Genomic DNA, 15,503 nt, shown 5'->3' on the forward strand with positions numbered 1-15,503 from the left:
AAGCATGAAGGCACATGCTTGACTCCAGGGAGTTTGTTGAAGTTAAAGGAAAATGGAGATTAAAAATAACATTTTTAGTGCAAGAATTGTTCATGCATTTTTCATGACCTTGTTGATGAGCCTATATGCTTCTTCACAAAGGTTTAGCCAGATTATCTCATTGATCGCAAATGTGAGTTAAAATTACGTCTGTTTTGCTTATAAGTTTGGCAGACATGCAGATATTAGTAATATCTGATACTAATTAAAATGAGAGCAGTGTTAAGCAGCTTTTTGGTAGGCAGTTTAGCAATAAATCAAGATTTTAAGTTACTCTCTGACCTGACAGTTCTACTGGGATTCCCATGATACTTAAACATATTTAGGAATAAATGTCCAGAGATACTCACTGACATCATTATTAGATAAAATTTGAATGCCTGGCTGTAGGAGAAAAGTAGAAAATTAAAAGAACAAAGTGTCCAGAGGTGGAAGAATACCTTCATCAGCTCCCTCCATGTAACCCATCACCAAAAACTTACTGGTGCAAAACATCACATGTTGCCTTGGTTTCTGGAAGACATGAATTCAGCCGTATGGAGCTCAGCTGTTTCGGCTCAGGTTTTCTCACCAAGTGGTACTGAAACATGTAGGGCCACAGAAGGTTATTAGCAACCTCCAGTACCAGCCATGTGGGATGCTCTTGAAAGCCAATTAACTGAACCCTGACTCTTGACATCCTGACACCTAACAAGTCCCATAGCTTCTTGAAGTTAACCTTCAGATCTGCATGTTATTCCTTTAACCTTGCGGCACACATGGTATTGTGATCACCCCACACACCAGTACTCTTTAGGAACGTATCCAGTAGTAACTGGTTTTGTGGGAGATGGAGTTAAAAAAAAAATAGAATGCAAGAAAGGGGAGAAAGCGTGTTGTATTTCATGCCACCGTGGATTCAGGTATTAAAGCTAGTCGTGCCTAAATAGGAAGGGTAAGGCAGCTGAATCAGGCGGTCTTTTACCTAATGTTAGTATCACAAATGGAAGCAAGCATAATTGCTGGCAGAAATGAATCATCTCTCCAGACTAAGCTCTTTCTGATATGCGCTGAGCACAGCTTAAGGCAGCCATCCTTTAATTGCAATGGTCCCTAGAAGCAGAAACCTGTTATTTGCTGATGTCTTTAAAAAGGTAAATTTCACAGTTTGGGCTTCTGAGTATATTCTGAATATTATACGTACACTACACACATACACTTGAATTTGAATTATTGCTTCGGATTTTCCTTATTTCCTAAGGAAACAACATCACGCTTACAAAAGCAGAGCCCCTTGTATGGTCAGTGGAGTGTAATCATGACTTCAGGCAACAAAAACCCAAGAGCTTCCCAGGGAACCAGAAGCACGTGTTTACAATGTTGAGGCTGGCCAGTGTGCAATTCCTGGAAAGTTGCACAGTGGGCCACTCACAACACGTTTTCGTGAGTGATCACCCATCAGGATCTAGGAGCCAGGCGGCCCTGCTAGGCGCTGGGCCCAGGACCCTTGGGGAGGAGGCAAGACTGGGTTCTCCCTCCGCAGCATAAAACCTGGCCCCTACTGTAATGCTTTCCTCAGTGCAATCGCAACACGAAAACCCGGATTGAGGCGTCAGGGTCAGCACAGTTGGAAACAACATGCAGAAGACTGGGAAATAGGTGCTTCTATGCAAGGCAATGTGGCGCCTCGTCAAACACTAAGGCTGTCATCTCGGAGGCAGCCTCACGGACACGAAAAAGGGGTGGAGCGCGGCCACCTGGGACCCATCCCTAACACCCAAACTCCGGCCACGGCGCACATTTCAAGGAACGCGCAAAGCTCAACTCAGGCGCTTCGCCCTGACCTCAGTTGAGCGAACCCCTCACCAAAGCTCAGTGAACACGAGGTCGAGTTCTACTTCCCTGAAAACTGAATTCAGATAATTTAGTCCTGGGCACCCGCAAAACAAGCTCCATTTTTTTCTTGGCTGTAAGAAAACCACATGATTCCTCAGTCCTGCAGGGTGAAGGTGTGTCCTGGCTGGGGCAAGGCGGTGCCCACACACTCCAAGACTTTCTTGCAGGCTGCGACTTGGAGTCCTGGCAAGGGAGGGAACCCTCTCCATGGGTCCCTGGCCCCTCCGCGCGTCCCAGACTACCCTCACTTCCCGGCGCTTCTACCACCTCCCCCCGGGCTGGCGCTCTTTCCTCCGAAACTGAGAGCCACCGCTAGTCCCCCTGATTTGGTTTTTGCTCTTGGGCTTGCTGCACACCCTCGCCACACCTTCAAGGTGTGTGTCGCCCCAGGCTCCAGCGCCTGGCGAGGTCACCGCGCCGCAGGGGTTTCCCCAGCCAGGAGCGTCCCTGGCAGGTGCGCGGCCGTGAGTGCACTGCCGACACTGGAAGGGGCGGCCTCCCAACTGTAAAACACGCGCGACCCGGGCTTGGGGCCGTCGGTTCCTTCCCAGCGCAGCCCTTGACACTCGGGATCCGACGAGGAAGGCGCGTGGGCGGAAAAGCCGCAGCAGCGGCGGGGGCCCGGGACTGGGGGCACCGTCACTTGTTGCGACCAATAAACGGCGCTGGATTCCGGAGTGCTGCTGTTTCTAAAATCGGCCTCAGCTGTGCCGGGATTCCCCAGCCCGCCGCACCGGGCTCGGGCACCGCGGGAGGGCTGGGTTGCGCCCCTAGAGCTGGTGGGCGCAGGTGCTCTCGGGCCCGGCTGCCCTGCGTGCAGCATCTGCCCTGACGGCGACAGCGAGCGCGGGACGCAACCTACCTCGGCTTGTCTCCTACTCACACACCACGGTCGCCGGGATTCCCGCCACTCCTCCCAGACCGGCCCCCCACCCCACCCCCGCCACTTTTCGGAATCCCCCGCCCCCGCCACTGCCTCCGCCGCGCTGCGGGGTAGTCGGAGACGAAACCGCGAGCCGCGAGGAACGCCTGGCTGGAGCTGCCCCCTGCCGCCGAGCCGGGGTCCCCAGCCCACGGCCGCGGCGCCGGGCGGGCATCCCTGCCGCCCTCGCCGCGCTCCTCTCGGCTCCACTCGCTCAGGTCCCGGAGCTCGGCGGGCGCTGGGCGCGGCGGGGCCGGCGAGATGCGGCAGCTGTGCCGGGGCCGCGTGCTGGGCATCTCGGTGGCCATCGCGCACGGAGTCTTCTCTGGCTCCCTCAACATCCTGCTCAAGTTCCTCATCAGCCGCTACCAGTTCTCCTTCTTGACCCTGGTGCAGTGCTTGACCAGCTCCACGGCGGCGCTGAGCCTGGAGCTGCTGCGGCGCCTCGGGCTCATCGCCGTGCCCCCCTTCGGCCTGAGCCTGGCGCGCTCCTTCGCGGGGGTCGCGGTGCTCTCCACGCTGCAGTCGAGCCTCACGCTTTGGTCCCTGCGCGGTCTCAGCCTGCCCATGTACGTGGTCTTCAAGCGCTGCCTGCCCCTGGTCACCATGCTCATCGGCGTCCTGGTCCTCAGGAACGGCGTGCCCTCGCCGGGGGTGTTGGCGGCCGTGCTCATCACCACCTGCGGCGCGGCCCTGGCAGGTGAGCGGGGTCCGCGCCCTCCCTCCCCCAGCCCACCCCAACCACTCAGCCAGGCAGAGGGCGCGGGGGTCGCTTAGTCCCTCGCTTCCCGATGGGGAGACTGAGGCAGAGGAGCTGAGAGCATGTGGTGTGGCCTCTTGGCTGGCCAAGGGGACTTCTGAGACCCAGCGGAACCTCCTCCAAAAACCCGCAGCTCCCCGACCTGGCGTCAAGCTTCCGACCCTAGCCCTGCTTCCCTCTGCATATTTCTGCCCGCCGCCCACTCCCGGCCTTCCCTCTTCACCCCTTCCTCCCTGAGGGCCTGCAAGCCGGAGTCCACAAAGCCCGCCGACCCAGCCGGAAGGAGCGGGACCGTGAACTTCCTTGGGTCACGCGGGGTGGGCTGGGGAGGGCTGGGAGCGATGCCAGGGCGCCAGGGGGGCCAGGCTGGGATGTCTAGCTCAGGGACTGCGGGCGCGAGGCGAAAGGGGTGGGTCGGGACCCCGGGGTGGGCCGACCTGGCTGGGAGAGGGTTGGAGCAGGGGAATTACACCTGGAGGCTCTGGGAGGGGCAGGCGCTCTGCGTGCCCCGGACTTGGTTGGCTCGCTGGGGCCAGGATCCAGCCTAGCTAGTGCTCTTCTCCCTGGTGGAGCCCCTCAGGGCGGGCCGGGAAGGCACTGCCCTGGGAACAACGGCGCCCACTTTGAGGAGCCGGGTGACCACAGGGTGACCTCGGGGTAGGATAAGGAGGGGGCCTCTCCTTGTGCACTGCCTGGAGTTGACTGCTGTGTTTTGCCCGGGGAGCCGTAGCAGAACATCCGCTGACACTTGGGGAAATGGGTGGTTAGAGATGGACCGCGGCCCCACTGCCTTTGCCGCGCCGGCAGCTACCCACGCGCACCAACCCCGTGTCTTCTTTTTCTTTCCGGCTTGGGCCCCCGCTGTCCTCCCCGGGTGCGTGCTCCAGGAGCCGGCGACCTGACCGGCGACCCCATCGGGTACGTCACGGGCATACTGGCGGTGCTGGTGCACGCTGCCTACCTGGTTCTCATCCAGAAAGCAAGCGCTGACACGGAGCATGGACCACTCACTGCGCAGTACGTCATCGCCATCTCTGCCACCCCGCTACTGGTCATCTGCTCCTTCGCCAGCACAGATTCCATCCACGCCTGGTCCTTTCCAGGCTGGAAGGACCCGACCATGGTCTGCATCTTTGTGGCCTGCATCCTCATCGGCTGCGCCATGAATTTCACCACACTGCACTGCACCTACATCAACTCGGCCGTGACTACCAGCTTCGTGGGCGTGGTGAAGAGCATTGCCACCATCACGGTGGGCATGGTAGCCTTCAACGACGTGGAACCCACTTCTCTGTTCATTGCTGGAGTCGTGGTGAACACTCTGGGCTCCATCATTTATTGCGTGGCCAAATTCTTGGAAACCAGAAAGCAAAGCCACTATGAGGACTTGGAGGCACAGCCAGAGGGAGAGGAGGTGCAGCCAAGTGGAGACCAGCTGCCATTCGTTATGGAGGAGCTGTCAGGAGAGGGTGGAAATGGCGGGGCAGTAGGTGGCGAAGCAGCAGGTGGCTGCTTGCAGCAGGGTGGGCAAGGGGCAAGCGGCAGCCCCAGAGGGGTCCCACTGGTGACCAGGAGCAGGCAGACATCAGAGCTCTCTGAAGAAGGAAGCAAGAGGTCCCTGAAGGATGCTTATCTGGAGGTGTGGAGGTTAGTTAGGGGCACCAGGTATATGAAGAAAGACTATTTGATAGAAAACGAGGAGTTACCCAGCCCCTGATACGCTTGTTTTAACAGGTCGAGAGCAATCACATTGTAATGAGAGGCCTCCTGGCTGCTCTTTGAGAGGTGGGGAAGGGAAGCAAGTGAAATTAACAGCTGTGTGGTTTGTTCAAAGGCTGCTGGGCCTGAGGCCTTACAGAGAGAGGGGGTGGGGATGGGAAGGGATGTCCCTAAGTCAGGCAGTGGTTCTGGCTTCGGAGACTCCTGACCCATTTATTTATTATTTATTTATTTAGTTTGCCATTATAGCCGTAGCTGAGTATCTGCATGTACCAAGAGCCCATCAGCTGCCCTCTCCACAGACGGAGTGTAGGAATGACTGCTTCGAAGTCGAGGATGACGTCCCAGGCTGCAGGCTTTGAGGGCAGACCTACTGGTTGTACTGCCAGCTGGGCACAGATTATGCTGTTGAAATGACAAGTATAACTGTGCTGATGTTTACTACCTACAGTCATCTGAAATATTGTGTTTACTCTCACTTTCCTTCACTTGTTTTTCAGAGTAAGTGTTCTGTTAGCAAAATGTGGAAGCTATTTTGAAAAACGTGTTTTTAGCTTTCCTGAAGTTTGCTTTTAGTAGCTAGGAAAAAAAAAACATTTTAAAAGTTGTTCTGGGTTTGTTGCTTTATGCTATTTGTTGTTGAATGGTGTAACCTTTTACAAAAGCCAGTTTTACTGTGTAATATTCCTTCATGTAAATGCAAGAGCTGAACTATCATTCAATATTAACTGAAGCTCAGCTGGAAGAGTCCCCCCTATAAAGTAATCTTTCAAGTTGCACTGCGTGTCCCAATAATGTTACAAAAAGAGCAACTGCTATATTCACTTTATGATATTTTTCTATCTTAAATTTGTCAAAAATAAACTATGAGTCTGTTAACAGATGCCTTGTCAGAAAGTTGTGGCAGATGCTCTCTGCTGTCCTGCTGCTGTGGTGTGTGTGCCTGGGCCTTCACGGTGTGTGCGGCAATAGGCAGGGAGGTGCCAAGCCACTGGGAACATATTAAAAAAATGTATGGCAGCCTGGATTAAAATGACAGAGGAATAATCAGCATGTGTTTTCTTGCAAAGGGAGCGATCATAAAACAAACAAAAATTACCATCTCCTGCTCACATATGAAAGCCATACATATCAGATGCCAGTTCATGTGGAGTCAGGAGTGTGTAAGAGTCAAGGAGGGGAGGAACTGCCAGCCCCTGCCAGGACTGGCAGAGCGGGGGACCTCTCCTTTGCTTACGTGCTCTGGGAACTAGCATTTAACATCATCAGTGTGGTGAGTGAGGGTAATTGTGGCAAATTGCTGTTGATCCTGGTTCCTGGTTTTCCCACTTTCGGCCACTCCAGGCGGAGGAGCCCTCCTCTGGTTGCAGGTGGAAAGGTTGACCCAGATACGATGACTTTTGAAGACAAGCCTTCCTTTGGATGGCAGTGTGCTGGAAGGCAACGTTCTGGTGTGATTCCGTGAAGCTGAGAATCAAAGAAAAGCAACAGAGCTGTACACAGTGTGTAGTTCGGATTAACACTGCTGTCACTGTCAGAGAAGTGAATGAAGTAATTGTTTGACTGACAGAAGAGATTCCCCTCTGGTTCAAGGTGTGAGTTTGCACTTAGTGCAGGAAGATGAACTCTTTCCTGTCGACGCAGTTGTAGAGACCACTGTTGCGGCTCCCCAGACAAGCAGCAGCTGCACAGGAGAGGTGGGCAGGAACTTGTGACTGTGAGTCAGCAGGATTGAGATCCTGAGGGCAGGCTGTCAGGTGAGAAAGGCAAGGAGGGAGTTCCTGTTTCAGTCTGGAGTCGGAATTGCTCTTTTTCCTGGAGACTACAGTCATACGGCCTTCACCTGATTGAGTGAGCCCCACCTTGGTTACAGAGAGTCATCTGCATTATGAGTCCACACATGTCAAATGTTGATCACATGTCTAGGCCATCTTCACTTCAAAGTCTACATGGCCACTGGAGGACAACAGAGCACCACAGCCAGGCCAAATGGACATAAAGTTAGCCAGTATAGACACATACATGGGGAGGGAACAGGATTCCAGATAAGACAGGGCAGGCAGGTATGTGACAGGCTAAGAAAAAAAACAAGAAGATTAAAAGCTAAGTTCTCTCTCATTCTTTCCTTTGGGTAAAGCCAGAGTCTTTTCCTGAAACAAGAAACTCAGTCCCACTAGAGAGCAGACCATGAACCAGTGCTGAGGCTCGAAAGCAAAGGATACGAGCAGGTGGCCAGCCTGGTCCAACATGAGAAGTCCTCCTCCAATGGCAGTGGTGACTGTCTCCTAGCTCAGACCCACCCTGCCCTTTGGCCTCTGCCAGACCTGGCACCAGGCAGACAGAAGACCCCTAAGGAACTCCAGGAATCTTTGTGGGGGACAGTTGGAGGGGACTTTCATTGGAGGCTGCTTTTTTTGTGCCCCTATTTCAGACTGCTTACATGCTCTCTTTGTTCTAAGATGACACCTCCGTCTTGTACTGTGATGGGCCCCTGCCTTGATGATCTGTTCCTACATCCATTCTGCAGGATGCAGATCCCTGCCTTGTGCCCACCTGTGTTTTCTCGTCTGGAACAGGATTCTAAAACACAGCCCAATGTCAGAAAAACCTTCCTGTGCCATCTCCTTTGCTGCCCCGCTGACCGCTATCTAGTTCGTTATGACTAACTAAGGCATAGATTGATCAGAAGCTCCTGGTCCACACAGGCGGGCATGTGCGTGTTCCTGGGGGGTGCTGAGCAGAGCCAGGCAATAATGTAAGCTCCTAGAGAGCCAGCAGTTCTGCAAAAAGCAGTCACGCTCTATCAGGGCCTGGTTCTCCACAAGATTGATGACAATGCTTTGGGGGGACGCGTTTAGCCTAGCAGTTAAGACAACGCATCCCACACCAGAGATCCTAAGTTCCCATTTCTGCCTCGGCTCCTAAACTCAGCCTCCTGCTAGTGCAGACCTGAGAGGCAGTGACAGCTCATGTTATTAGGTTCCTGCCTGCCCAGTGGGAGATCCGGATTGGGTACCCAGTTTCTGGCTCCAGCCTCAGCCATTGTGGGCCCTGGGGGTGTGAGCCAGTGAAAGGAATTTAAAAAGTCAAAAGCTATGCAGTACTTATGAAGTTAAAAATGGGGCTTGAAAAGTCCTTAACTGATGGAAAATATTTTTTATTTCAATTCTGAAATCTGTGGATCCACCTTCAAGTACTTTCAAACAGATGCTGCCTGCTTAATTTTTTTCCAAAGCTTTATTGATTTTTACTTTAAGGGAAGATTTACAGAAAGGAGAACAGAGTAAAAAATCTTCCATCTGCTGGTTCACTCCCCAAATGGCCACAGCAGCAGAGTTGAGCAAGACCTGAAGCCAGGAGCCAGGAGCCAGGAGCCAGGAGCCAGGAGCCAGGAGGTTCTTCCAGGTCTCCCACATGGGTACAAGGGCCCAAGGACTTCAGTCATTCTCTACTGCCTTGCCAGATGATAAGCAGAATGCTGGATTGAAAGTGAAGGAGCTGACACATGAACCAGTGCCCAATATGGGACACTGGTACCTCAGGCAGAGGCTTAGTATACTATCTCACAGCATCAGCCCCTTACAACGATTACTCTCCCCTCTCCCCTGCCAGAGGGAAAGGGCAGCTTTTATAGTTCTTCACCACCTGTTGAGCTCCTGGAGGTTACACTCATGAAAATATGTGTGCCTCCTAAGACTGTGGCTCCTAGGACCCTCTCACTCTCACGACAGTCCATAATCAAGCTCCAGAAGTTTGCCCAAGGTGTTATTTCAATGTTTCTGCTAATTTATGGTTCCATTGGCTCTGTTCGAGGTGAGCAGCTGTCAGCTGTGACTTTTGGTATTCTCCTGACTCTCCAGCTTCAGGAACAGTGACATGGCCTGTCACCCAAGTTCTCTGATAGGTCCAGGAATTGTCATTGATTTTTTTTTTAGTTTGTTCTTGTTATTGTTAGGATGGACATAACAACTCTAAGTTCTTTTTACATGTTGGAGCTGCAGCCAGAAGTCCTCGGTGAAGATTTTTGCTTGATTCCTATAAAACTGAACATTGTAAGTTAGATATTCCTAAAGAGAGTGCCAGGAGAAGACAAGCTACTAGCCCTTCTGGCCTCCTCTGCTCTCTCATTTTGCATGTTAAGTGATGGTCATTCTTGCATTTGACCATAGTGACATATGAGTGTGGGTGACACTTTAGTTTAAGTGCACCGTGAGCAAATGTCGACGCATATTGATGCTGGTGTGCCATGGCAATTATTGTTAATATCAATTTTCCCTTTTATATCTTGGGTACTGTCCTTATCTATTGGCTTCTGGATTTTCTCTTAGCATGCTCCGACAACTTGCCGTGACACTTGTATTTTCATGTTAACCTTCCTGTGAGGATGCAGACCTGAGTCATTTGTTGCCTTGATCTCTCCAGTCCCTCTTAGCTCTGCCAGGCTCATGTTCATCACTGCATCTGCTCAAGCTGTGCCCCCTCCCTGCTTATTCCCTACCTTCTGCACCTTTATAGCCATAGCCAGGACTTCTCGTTCTGGCTGTTTTTCTCCCCACCTGCTTTCCCCTGCTCTTGAGGTTCAGTGGAGAGTCTGTGAGCAGAAAATCTCCGAATCTCAGCATAGCAGAACACTGGTAAGACAAGATCTCAAGATGGAATCCCAAGCCTTCCGCTCTGTATTCGTAAGATTCAGATAGTATTGTCTTCATTCCTACATCTCAGGATGTGGCCCCCAGCCAATCCAATCAGCATTTCCTTGGCTACTGAGCTTGGTTTGGGGTTGCTCATGGGATTTGGTCAGAGCCAGTGAAGAACAAACATGCTTTCAACTACTCCTTTAGCATTTTGGCATTTTTTTTTTCTTACTAGATTTCAAACTAGGACTTGGAGAAGAGTCAGCAGGTGTATTGTTGCTATCTTGCCAAAAGAAAAGGAACTAATACAAAGAAAACAACTGGAAGAACATCAGGAAGGGAGGAAAGGAGAAAGGAGAAAAAAAGGAAGGGGAGGAGAGGGGGAAGTACTAGCCTTGACCCTGGTATTAAACTAACTTGAACCTTGAATTCTCATTATCCTTGAGATGGTCAATTACGTAAAGCAAATTCTCTTACTGTTGGTATTATCTGCTTATGCCATCCTAACATAGGATTTCAACTCCACAAAGTCTCAAGTAATACAATTTAAATGGTCCTCGTCTAGCAGGGTGGAGAGGAGGTACTTCATTGTTTGGGCTTTGTTTAGTTGTTTCACCACACAAGATAATAGCTCACCTCTGCACCCAGCCAGAGGTGAGATGGTCCTTGCTAATCCCCTGTCACCGCTGGTCTCTAATACACCATGGCTCACTTATTATCTTCTATTTAGTTTGTAATTACACCAGATCCCACATTCATGCTTCACAAATCTACTGGAGATTGGAGAATATTGTATATTGTAGGCTGCTCTAAAGTGTAAAACCTAATGCTTATCATTGTCATGCTTGCTATTTGATAGGTGCAATGCTAAGTGTTTTATATGTACTAATTCAGTTCATTCTCACTCCCTTCCTGTGGTTTGGCATTAATCTCATATCTTTTTTATTTTTTAAAAGATTTATTTTTATTGGAAAGTCAGATATACAGAGAGAGCAAGAGACAAAGAGGAAGATCTTCATTTGCTGATTCACCCCTGAACCAATGCCAGGAGCCAGGAACCAGGAACCCGGAACCTCTTATGGTTCTCCCATGCGGGTGCAGGGTCCCAAGGCTTTGGGCCATCCTCAACTGCTTTCCCAGGCCACAAGCAGGGAGCTGGATGAGAAATGGCACTGCTGGGATTAGAACCAGCACCCATATGGGATCCTGGCACGTGCAAGGCAAGGCACTACCGCGCCAGGCCCCATTAAAATTCTTTCAACCACACAAGGAGTAAATGTGAGTGTGTGTGTGTGTGTGTGTGTGTGTGTGTGTGTGGTTTTGAACTTGTGAAAACTAACAGACTGAACAAGCAATGGGGCTGAACAAGAGTGAACTATAGAAAAGAATTCAACTGCTATTAAAAAAAAATGAGTATCCTCAAGAGATTTAAATTTTTGGATCAATCTCTCTTTTAATGTCCAGAAAAAGCTTGTTCCCTTTCCGTGTGTGACCTGGGAAATACTAGAGTTTCCAGGGGTCCATTGAGCACTGCCACCGCACATCCCAGCACCAACTGCCTGACGCTGGTTGCTCTCTACTTCAGCTTGCAGTGCTGATCACTTTTTAAAAAGCCAGCTTAATTGAAATATAATTTAGATATCATATCATTTACCCGTGTTAAGTGTACCATTACTGGTCTTTATTATATTCACAGAGTTGAGCAGACATCACCATTGTCTAATTTTAGAACATTTTCATCACTTCAAAAGGAAATCCTGCATCCATTCTAAGTCACTATGCGTTTCTTCCTGATTCTCCCAAGCCCTGGCCATGGCTAATCTGGTTTCTGTCCTTGTGAATTTGCCCATTTGCACTGCTCACTTCTTGTTAAGCTGAACTTGCTGTTCAGATAGGTCTTCGTGAAGATCACTGTCAGAGGTCCCTGCTCTTGCACCTAAGTCCGCTCTTCCCTGGCTTCTGCCTGTTGCTGCACGGCAGGACCATCTCTAACTCCAAACGGGATCTTTTCCCATTGTTAACCTTTTCATAGACTCCCAGTTTCTCATTTTCTTAGTATTTGTTTTTTCGAGAAGTAACAGGAAGACCTGCAATAGTGTATTAGCAGGAAGCTGGAGTTTAGAGGTGGATGTAGTGTCAAACTCAGACACAGGACATTGATGTTTCAACTGTTAGCTCAAACACCCACACCTGGTGCCCCTTTTATTTTACCCAGTAAATCATTATGGGAGTTTATCCAAGAAATATAATTGCGCATGGGCAGAAAAGCATATATACTCAACCAATGTTTACTGCACAAAAGTTTATGAAAACTGCAAATTCCTATCTAAAGAATATCGATTTAATAATTTAGAATACAGCTAACCCAAGAGAACATACACAGCTTTTAAAAATGAAAGACCATGTTGTTTTTGGCAATGATCTTTAAAATACATTAAGAAAATGTGTGTGAAATAGCCAAGTGCATACTATATGCTGCCACGCCTTTACACAAAGGAGTGATACACTGTGTTAGGCTTACAGTGTTATCTCTGAAAGGCTATGTAAGGAATTGATGATTATGATTGTCCCTGTGAAGGGAAATGTGGTAGCTTTGAGATAGAGGTCAGAGGGAGGCACAGTGGAACCCTTAGTGCTTTTTGCAGTGTGTGTCCTGTGAGTTATCTACTAGATAGAGAAATAATCATTCAAAAGGATGGTTACTTGCCATTAGGAGAAAAGAGCCTATTTTTTACTCCCAAATCTGCCTTCCATGAGTTCTTCATAAAATATTGATGCTTAAACATTGTTTTTGTATATAGATGATGAGCTACTAAGATAACACAGGTTTGGGGAATCCTTAGTCATCTCCCCGAAATATGGAGGATAAATACATTTTTTAGACCATAGTTTAAAAGATGTGACTGTAGCCCATATGATTTTGCATTAGATATGTATGTATATATATATTTATATGAACCACAAATTCATGGAAAATGGAATTAAAAGAAATTTATTTTGGTGCCAAAAATAGAAATCTATGCATTTTTATTCAAAATATGTAATTTCTGAAGATCCCATGTTACACAGTGATTTCAAACATTTTTGGATAAGAATAAACTATCTTTTGATTTCATTTTCTGTGAATTTTCTGAAGTGTTCTTGCCTTTTTGGTGGAACCATGGTTTTCCCTAGGTCTTCTTTTTCTGTCTTCCTTTCAATTCTGGAAGGCTTCATGGTTAGCTCAGTATCTCACTGCCAGCCATGGTCTTTCAGGTTGCCCTGAAGTTAACAGCAGCCACAAGACGAATCTTGTCAGGGTGAGAGAATGAAAGGGATAAGAACTTTGTTCCCATCACCCATTTAAAAGATGCTTGTTGAAAAATTTTAGAAAAAAAGTAGCAAGGAATGTTGGCAAACCACTGTGAATGTGCGTATCGCCTCAGAATCATACATTTAACAATGACTACAATGGCTAATTGTAGGTTATATGTATTTACCACAATTAAAGATTTTATTATTTATTTTTATTGGAAAGTAGCATATTCAGAGAGGAGGAGAGACAAAGAAGAAGATCTTCCATTTGCTGATTCACTTCCTAGATGGTCGCAATGGCTGGTGCTGAGTGGGTCCGAAGCCAGGAGCCAGGAGCTTATTCCAGGTCTCCCACATGGGTGCAAGGTCCCAAGGCTTTGGGCTGACATTGACTGCCTTCCCAGGTCACAAGCAGGGAGCTGGATGGGAAATGGAACTGCCGGGATTAAAACTGGCATTCATATGGGATCCTGGTGCGTACAAGGCAAGGAGGCTAGGCTACTGCCGAGCCGTATTAAACAAAATTAAAAATGCAAATAATGTAAGACACCCAAATCCATTGAGTTATACCCTTTAGTTGGGTGAATTACATGGCATATGAGTTACATTTTAATAAAGCTGCTAAAAAGCAAAAAAATGACACCCGCTGATCTTTTCTTCCTAGACCTATAGTTCTATTGTAGTTAAGAACTGCCTGGCCCAAGATGGAAGCAAGTGGGGCCCTGAACAATGCTGCGAGCAAGGCTTTCTCTCTTTCTACCCTGCTCCCACTTTCAGACAACACACTTGGATTTGTTGTCTGGTTGGTTTGGTTTGCTTAAAGTTATTTTGAAAAACTAAATTTGGGCCTGGTGTGGTAACCCTTATCTTACAAGTGTCAGGAACCCATGTGGTTGCTGCTTTGTGTCCTGGCAGCTCCACTTCCCATCCAGCTCCCTGGTTGTGGCCAAGGAAAGCAGCAGAGGACAGCCCAAAGCCTTGGGATTTTGTGCCCAAATGGGAAACCTGGAAGAAGCTCTTGGCTTCCGGTTTCAGCCATTGCAGCCACTTGGGGAGTGGACCAGCAGTCGAAGAATCTTTCTCTCTGTTTCTGCCTCTCTCTGTGGATCTGTCTTTCCAATGGAAATGGATAGATCTTTTCTAAAAAAATGTAAATTTAACTAAGAAGAAAGGAGAAAAATAAGAGGAACAGTTATCTGCGAATTCACTCCCCACATGCTTGCCTACAAGAATCAGCACTGAGGTAGAGAGTCAATGACTTGTACCATCACCTGCTGCCTTCTGGGGTCTGCATTGGCAGGAAACCAGAACTAGGTCCTGGGAATGGACCCCAAGCACTCCTGTGTGGGCCTTGGGCATCTTAACTGCTGAATCAAACCCCGGCCCCTCACGTTCTTGCAGTTCAGCAGGGTGGTCAGTCTCCTGATTTGTACTCATCTCATCTCCCACAGTGAGAAAGATGATGCTTTTGGGAAGGAAAAGAAACAGTAGTTGAGGGCTTCATCTGCTCTCCCCAGTTCCTTGTGTTTTAGTCTTTTTTCTGCGGCTAAAACAAAATAGTTGAGAAGGAGTGGTTTACAAAGAGCAGAAGTTAGTTTAACTCTCAGGAGACCGGCAGCTGTAGACTGGCAGGTGTAGACAGCATTTGCCTGGCGTCTGGGTGTTTGTGTGTGTGTGTGTGTGTGTGTGTGGCATTGCTATATGGCCTGCGACATCCCAGAGTATAAAAGAGCAGTCTGACCAGAGACAGCTTGCTTTAGTAACAAAGATGCTGCTTCAGGAGCCCATTGATCTAGGGATGGAAAAATTCACTGTGAGGACTGAACCTTCATGACCTCATTACCTCTGAAAGGTCCCACCTTTAAGCAGCACACACCCTGGCCAGCACATTGTGACGTGACTTCTGGAGGGACAAGCCACATTCAAACCACAGCATCCTCCCTCCGTCCTCCAGGCTAATCTTGGTGCTGCAGGTTTCCACACTCTTAGGACAGATCTCTTTCTCTGTTGCTTTGCCTTTTCAAAACATACATGCATTCATACATACATACATTACTCTAAAAATATTCTTTAAAATTTTACTGGACTATTGAAGACATAGTCGTGTTACCAGGTAAGTTAATAATATTTACTTTTAAAATGTTAGTTTCATGAATAATTGTTAGTTTTGATGAGTATTATAATAAAGCCACCTTTAATATAATATTCTGTTTTGTAATGGAACTCAAACAAGAGTTAGTTCATGGCTTACAGCAACTAT

At 48.6% G+C, this 15,503-nt stretch overlaps 1 protein-coding gene across 1 annotated transcript; it reads left to right on the top strand.

Moving 5' to 3' along the window:
* The first annotated feature begins 2,915 nt into the window (after positions 1-2,915).
* On the top strand, positions 2,916-5,313 carry SLC35D3 (solute carrier family 35 member D3). The gene is made up of 2 exons (XM_040965517.1): positions 2,916-3,536; positions 4,484-5,313. Exons 1-2 carry the CDS (start codon positions 3,098-3,100, stop codon positions 5,311-5,313), a joined length of 1,269 nt encoding a protein of 422 aa, XP_040821451.1. The 5' UTR covers positions 2,916-3,097.
* Positions 5,314-15,503: the final 10,190 nt, after the last annotated feature.

This window comes from Ochotona curzoniae, unplaced genomic scaffold (genome assembly GCF_017591425.1).
Source record: "Ochotona curzoniae isolate NIBS_2020 unplaced genomic scaffold, NIBS_Ocur_1.0 scaffold_3890, whole genome shotgun sequence".
Classification (NCBI taxonomy): domain Eukaryota; kingdom Metazoa; phylum Chordata; class Mammalia; order Lagomorpha; family Ochotonidae; genus Ochotona; species Ochotona curzoniae.